Source organism: Danaus plexippus, assembly GCF_018135715.1.
Source record: "Danaus plexippus chromosome 9 unlocalized genomic scaffold, MEX_DaPlex mxdp_24, whole genome shotgun sequence".
NCBI lineage: Eukaryota > Metazoa > Arthropoda > Insecta > Lepidoptera > Nymphalidae > Danaus > Danaus plexippus.
In genome coordinates, this window is record NW_026869847.1 from 1517738 (window position 1) to 1525395 (window position 7658).

At 32.6% G+C, this 7658-nt stretch overlaps 2 protein-coding genes across 3 annotated transcripts; one reads left to right on the forward strand and one right to left on the reverse strand.

Annotated features, from left to right (window-relative positions):
- Positions 1-1824: 1824 nt before the first annotated feature.
- On the reverse strand, positions 1825-4324 carry LOC116767754 (uncharacterized). Its single transcript, XM_032658223.2, has 5 exons — positions 4197-4324; positions 3917-4048; positions 3671-3837; positions 3489-3582; positions 1825-3413 (listed from the first exon to the last, which is right to left on the reverse strand). Exons 1-5 carry the CDS (start codon positions 4267-4269, stop codon positions 2503-2505), a joined length of 1377 nt encoding a protein of 458 aa, XP_032514114.2. The 5' UTR covers positions 4270-4324; the 3' UTR covers positions 1825-2502.
- Positions 4325-4343: 19 nt separating this feature from the next.
- Positions 4344-7284, forward strand: LOC116767415 (thioredoxin domain-containing protein 17-like). 2 transcript variants are annotated; one of them, XM_032657726.2, is made up of 3 exons: positions 4344-4853; positions 5411-5492; positions 7015-7284. In XM_032657726.2, the coding sequence occupies exons 1-3, from the start codon at positions 4709-4711 to the stop codon at positions 7166-7168; spliced, it is 381 nt and encodes a 126-aa protein (XP_032513617.1). In that variant the 5' UTR covers positions 4344-4708; the 3' UTR covers positions 7169-7284. The 2 variants fall into 2 exon arrangements, with proteins under 2 accessions (XP_032513617.1, XP_032513616.1); XM_032657725.2 differs by lacking the exon at positions 4344-4853 and adding an exon at positions 5160-5344.
- Positions 7285-7658: the final 374 nt, after the last annotated feature.

Consider the following 7658-nt stretch of genomic DNA (forward strand, 5'->3'; position numbering starts at 1 on the left):
ATTATTAAACTTATATTATGATAACTTTCAAATGGTCCGTCCGATTTAAATGATTTAAAAAGTAATTTACAGATACTGATGTAGACTTGAAAAAGAAGTAATTTATTTTTATAAGACTTAGTACCATATTTATTTAAATAGCTTTCCAATAAACGCTTTAGTAATACCAATTTTTAAAAATAGTAAAATGGATATAGTATGTTATCCTTAACATATGCTATCGCGGACTTTTCTGAAGACCTATATGAAATACACAATTCCACCATACATTGTTCTGTTATATCTCAAAGGGTTTTGGCAGCGTTTTCGTTAAAAGCTGACAGACGACTCATTTTTTCCCGGCATCTTGAACAGATATCGTTAAAGTACACACAAATCAATACAAAACCTCAACAAATTATATATTAAAACCTTTCTCGAGAATCATGTTAGTGACTGTTTGTCTCTTTTTAAAAACAAAAAGACCAATTCTATTATTCATAATGTTTAAATGTATTTTGTTTTAAATAAGAATTTACTGTTAATTCAAATATTATGCTATGTCATGACCTGGTAAATGATATATATTTTGTATTTTGGGTTTTCACACCAGAGACGAAACCTCTCAGCATTCCATGGATTCACTGTGCGGGTGCCGGGTCCATCGCGTTGCAGGGAGAGGTGCATTAACAGTGCCTGGGACTTGCGACCCAGGTGTAGATCTAAGGGGCCCCTATCTAACGCGAGCTAAACGCTGATCTCCACCGTCCAAGCTCCTCTTTTGCAAATTTGAAAAGAACCTACTAGGGCTTCCTCCGAAGTACGTTCCAAGAATGAATTGATATTAGTTCTGGACAGGCCCAAGTATTTTAGTAGGTTGTAGAGATATTTTGTCGTTATACCTCTCGCATCCACTTCTACCGCGTACAAATCCACGACGAACCCATTTCGAGTGAGTTCGTTTGTGAAATACTAATATTTATTGATCTTAACGGTATTGTCTTTGGGAAGTTGGTTTCCCAACGAACCGTAAGCTCTATAATCACAACGCGCTTTAAAATTCGCGACGCCGGTCTGCCGCTGCGGCCGCTGGTCTGGACGCCGACGCACAAATAACCTCTGGGATTTTATATTGTTTCTCATACGTATCCATCATTACAGTCCAATCCGAAGCCGCTTTAATGACATTCGTTTTATAAATTCTTTTCTAAAGACTCTTGTATGAGCAAACGTACTGTTTAAATGGTGCTGAAATGTTGAGAAAAACAGAGAGCTTAGTTGATTTTTTTGAAAGTCAGCGTATAAATCTTAGCAATATACTCATACAAGTTTTTGTCAGCACTTCATCAGCGTGGACTTCGGAATTCGGCTTACTGTCTAGTGAACATGAATAGTTTGTCACCACGACAGATGCTAACCATCAGCGACATCTATAGCCTGTATATCGTAATTTCACACTACACAACTGATCATGTGATTCCGTGGAAACTAGAGGGAATGAAAGAATGATTATAGCCTGCTTGATTCTGATGTCTTAGTTACAATATTGTAAAGTTTTTTTTAATATGTTTTAATCAATTGTTGTGTTAAAGAGAAACAAACATCCGTACATCCTCACAAACAAGCATTTTTAGAATGGATAGAATTAGGATTAAAGGATAAATTTACATGTATTCTGTGTAATTCAAATTTATACTGGATTGTTTTATCTATATTATATTATTATATATAATCATTTCAATTTATTACTCTTACCTGAAGTGTGTTATGATATTTCCACAGATAAAATATCTATCAGTATCATAAGCAATTATATCACTATTAAAAGTAAACGAATTCTTTACTTATATATCCTTTATTGTTAATAATTTGCGAGTTAGAGTAGTGGTATGTAGTTAGTCAGTCATTATTACAAGATTTGCTAAGGAGCTTAGGATCTAAATAATCTACCTTACATTTTGTCAACGTTAAGTGATTCCTTCAGTGAAATCACTTGGTCAAAAATGTGTAAATATTATTATTATATCGCCAGAATCGCTATTTACAAAATATAGTACACATTAAAAAAAAATTAACTAAATTTCATATTAAACGTTTTCAATGAAACCAATGATTATAATTGTCATATCATGAAACACATTATGACAACATTTTTCACTTCATGACATGACCGATTCAATGTCATAGACCACAGCACAACCATATACTTAAATAAAATTAATTAAAATTTACATAGAAAATAACTACATATACACAAATTTGGTTAACATAAAATTAAATGACAATGGGTAATGTAATAAATTAATTCCGCTAGCCAGTAGCTTACATATAAACATTTATATAAAAAACATATAATGACATTATTTCGATTAATATATTTTATTTGGTATTTATGATATTGCAACCAAATGTAGCTTTTCATTTTTTAACCTGGCAAGACCTATTTATTTCATTCAATTACGTGTCTTATTCCAAATAATTTAAATCTATTTTTGTTTGACATTGAATGCTTTGAAAGTAATGTTAGCTTCCATTATACAGTTTGTCCAACTGCTTCTGTAAATTATGCGATGTAATTGTAGGTGTGTCTTGAGATGGCATTTGGCGTTTCACTGATGGCGTGTTAAGAAAATTCATTTTCTCTTTCATCTCCATGTACATATCTAAGACTTTATTTTTGGGCGGAGTCTGCATACCGTCAGAAACATTTGGCAGTGACTTACGAAACACCTTTTTCCTCAGACACGTATTCTTTTTTGGTATTTTATATGAAGGTTGCTGTTTAGTCGATCTTTCCATCTCTGTATCAGCTGAATTTGAATCAGATTCATTGACTGGTTTAATATTCTTTTTGGCATTGATCAACTTCCTGACATTTTGTAATGATTTCTGTTGGGCCTCTTTTATGTCATTCAAAGTTTTAATGCCCATTTCTATTGCCCTAATATTATTTTCAGTTTCTTTCTCTATTTCAAGTAGTTCGTTTAACTCTGTGTTTATTTTATCTGTAACTGTCAGATCAGTTTTATTATCTATGCTGGTGACTGCCGCTTTATTCAGCATATCACAGAGAGAGACAATCACACTTTCTTCTCTTTTACTGTTCTCTTTACTCAATTCTTTGTCAAAGTTCATTATGGTGTTGTTATTTAAAGAATTATCTAAATCACATGTGTCATTAAAGTATTCTTGAACATTTCTATACTCTTTGAACGGTGTTGATATGGGAGGAGTAGCTTCTGCGATATTGTCTAAAATCGGCCTTTCAATGATCGCCCTAGCTTTTTCTACCTGGTCATTGATGTGTTTTTCATTTTGTAAGAAACTGGCATCACTATTTGACTTGAACGAGAGGTTGGAGGATGGTGTCACAGGGAAGTTTTGTTTGGCTTGTGGTATTCTGTATACACCACTTATTCTTACACTGTTTTTTGCTGGAATAATATGTCAATAATTTTATTAAGAAGGCTATGAAACAGTTCATCATAAAAGTTTTAATAATACTCTACCTTGTATGTTTAATGACTTTTTCGCTCTTAATTCTGGTTTTGGAAATTTTGGTGTTTCTGAACTAATTAAAGTTGTTCTAACATTTGTAACAGGCTGAAAAATACAAGGTCCATTAATGAGACATTACTATTTACATGCCTTAATGTAAATTATTTTTGTAAATTGTAAAATAGCCATTTACCTTATTTTTTGGTTGAAAGTTGAGAACTTTTCTTACAGAACTGCGTTTCGTTTGACCATTAGATAAAAGACTTTTCGTTTTGTTTTCTGGTTTGACTGATGAGTTCCAATTTCTTTTCTTAGTTGAAGTGTTTGGTTGAACAGTTCTCTTCGGAGAATGTAGGAGTGCTGAAAAGAAAGTAGTTATTGAACTTAAATTATTAGTTGTTAGGTATATAATTTTTTTGGTTGTATTTGTATAGCTTACAAACAATATCCGCTCTCATTTCTGCAATCGTTAATGGTTTAACGACCTTTTCAGCTGTTCGGGTTTGAGCTATAGTGGCCCGTGGCTGTTTCTTAGCCGTGAGAGATCGCACGGCGTCTTCATTTAAAATACCTAAAAAAATGTTAATTAATTTTCCTTACATGAATTATTAGTGATTAGATTCGTGTTTAATTGACCTTTACCAAAAATAATATTTTCCTTCTCGAAGTTTAAATCTCTAAGATAGAAATATAATGACCAAACAAAAGATAACACTTACTACTAAGTCCTGGTAAAAGTTCGGCCATTGTTTTGGGCTTTATAAAAGGTTTACTTTTCAGTGATGTATCCATTTCTAATAATTGTATTGGAAATTTATAATTGCACTTCTTTACTATCCACAAAATATAAACACAAACTTAGTTTTTAAAATTAAATATTTCAACTGTCATATGTGTCAAACCTAACAACCGTAAACATTTAAGTTTTATGCTATTGGTTTTTATGACTCACGGGAATTTATTTATTTATCTTTAAATTGAAACAAATAAATCTTTATAAAAAATTATATATTAAATTACTTTTGGTATTTTGTCTTTACTTAGAGATTTAATCTAATTTTAATGTCTTATCTGTGATTGTTATCAGTCGTAGATTAAAAACGACATGTCATTAAAGTGAGACATCGATTTGTCAATTCATGTTTTGAACTTGTCATAATAATCATTGATATCTGTTAATACCTTGTCGTCCAGTGAAGTGATTCCACAGTTGTAATATACTTTAAGTAAGATGGTCAACTACGTGGATATAAAGGGATTTCAAGATTTTACTAAATATACAGAGCAAATAAACTCAAATGATCCACCTGTATTATTCTTCTTTAGTGGATCAAAACTTCCCAATGGCAATAGTTGGTGTCCCGACTGTGTTGAAGGTATTATATTGTTACTGATAAAATTTTCTCTATTGAAATTTTATATAAATCCATTTTTCACTTATCGTTAACTTTATCAAATTTTTATGACCATACAATTATTTATTAACTTTTAAAATATAATTAAATAATAAAAATATATGAAATATTTAAATTGAATTATAGCTATTAAGATATAGAAATATCTACCCGTATTTTAAATACAAGTATATTGGATACATTAAAGTTATATGTATATATTTTTTATAAATCCTCCTTACTTAATTTACATATTAACAAATAATTTTATTTGTGCCTTGTCATTTATGTCATTTTATTTGGAGTTTTGTTTAATATGGTCAAAAATAAAACTATTATTCACTCTTTAAATGATTATAATGAATTCAAAAATTATTTGTCTAATATAAAGGACAACCAGCCGAAATTGTATTTCTTTTTTACTGGGAAAAAGAAAGACAATGGCAGAAGTTGGTGTATATACTGCCAATTAGGTTACATATACTTAAATAACTTTAAAATAATATATTTAAATGCCATATATTTGTTTTTTGTTTCAGCGGAACCTGTGGTCAAAGCATTTCTAAGCGAATTGAAGAAAGATATAACCTTTGTTTATGTCGATGTTGGCGACAGAGATTAGTGAGTATTAGTGCATATTATTTGTTTTAAATATATTATCATTATTATATTGATATACTATGTGTTTTTTTATTCTACTAATTCTAATACTAAGGGTATTCTTCCCCTCCTCTCAAATAATGTTGTGCCGGGACCCACCAAAGCATCAATTTTCCGTTTTTATCTGCACAAGACAGAATGTCAATGTTCCGCCTCACCTGATGGTCAACTGGTCAAAGTGGGGACAAATCTCCCCACTGTCTCTCAATCATTCCACTGTTTCCCAATCTTTTCCGTAAGCTTCCAAGGCGGGTTCTTAGCTATCATTGCGGCCGTAATTTAGGTGACAATGTAATATCTGCTGACCAATCTCGCCACTATTCTCCTGTGTGTTGCATAGGAAGGCATTGAAATTAGTGGTCTGAGCATCTGGCCCTATGGGGGCACAGTAGGAGACTATACTTCTCACGATACCGAAGTAGAGTCGACGGCACGGTACTTGCAATCTACTCCAAAAAGTGGGCTTTCATCACCTCCTTTGTCGCCTCTTCACTCTGCAGGGTTATGAGACAGATGAAGAGCAATGCAACTATACCTCATGTACTTCAGTCCCAACTTAAGTTGTGCTGCTACTTCTTCACCTGCTTAGGAGTGGATGTTGCAATTGAGCGCCTTAATTAAGGTTTCTCCGGTACCGCTTTTTTGGGCTCAGACATGTCCTTTTCAATAAATTCACCCCTGTGTGACTTGAGTGCTGGGAGGGCTGGCTGGCTCCAATCTGACAGCCTTCATACAGACAGATAAGGATATATATGTAAAACAGCAGGGCAATATTTCCTAAGGAGACTGCAATACTCTGTCAAGACCAAAGAGCCGCTCCACAGTCCATCCTTCTAAACAAAGAATCTCCGGTAACGACTTTAAAGCTGTGCACCCGGACCTCTTTTCTTGGCCCTCTACCACAGACCTGCTCGGTTTGGTAAAAATTAAGGTCACAGTCCTAGGGATCATTAAAGCGAACTAGCCCTTCCCCCCCACGACATAGAAAAATCTAGTATTTAAGGTGTATATTGATATGATTCTTAAGTAGGTAAATTAAATTACAATTGATTACATTAAAATCAAGATAAAAATAAAGCATGTTTTAAAACGCGATAACAGAAATGCAATGTAAATAATGTCATTATAAATATGTTGATATGAAGCGAAATAATTCACTGTTAGAAGATATCCCAATACATGTTTATGTATATGTATAAATTTATATACAAACTTCTTATTTAAATACAGTATTTTTCAGTACATTTTGTCTCCAGTCCTAAGCGTCTTAAAGAATGTCTTTGGTATATATCGAAGACTTTCGCGAGCTAAAACTGATATTTTCGGATTTGCTACGCGTTTTGCATTATCATGTCAACATACTCCCGACGTTTCGGTTACTTTGCAGCATCTAAGCATTTATACAACAACAACAACAACAGAAAATAAGTATCTACACGTATATGTTTTGTCTTAAATTTTGTTTTATGTTTATTATTTGTAGTTGGAAAGACCGAGCCTGCCCGTTCCGTACCGACAGTCGCACTAAGCTGATGGTAATACCGACGATAATAAAATGGAAAGGAGTTCAGAGGCTAGAGGGCAGTCAGTGCAACAACAGGGAGTTGCTGCAAATGTTGATGGAAGACGAGGATTGAACCATTCCAAAGATTATATCGAAATGGCTACTTATTATTAAGCCATCGTGGAATAAATTAACGAAAAAAGTATTTGTTATCGTAATTAAGGATCAATAAATAATTTTGTAATCGTCCCGGATGTTGTTTTTGTTTTTTGCATATGAATAAGTGCATGTTATTGAAGTTTATAACCTCATAGTCTCATTTTGATATATATCCGCGTTTTACTGCATAACATTGAAATAATAAAGACAGGCAAAAGATTCCAAGATTCCTGAGCGAATGAAGCCGTACAAAAAAAACTGTATATATGTACTAGTATAAACACTTATCAAAGGGGATCAGAATTTTTTTCGTTCGTAAAGCACGTTTTTGTGATACATTTATCGAACGTAGATTGTCGGGATGAATTTTAAATTTTACACCCGTGTTAAAAGTTATTAATTGCAAATTCAACTTGTAATTTTTTTATAATGTGCAAATTTAATAAATTAATAGTGAAACTGTG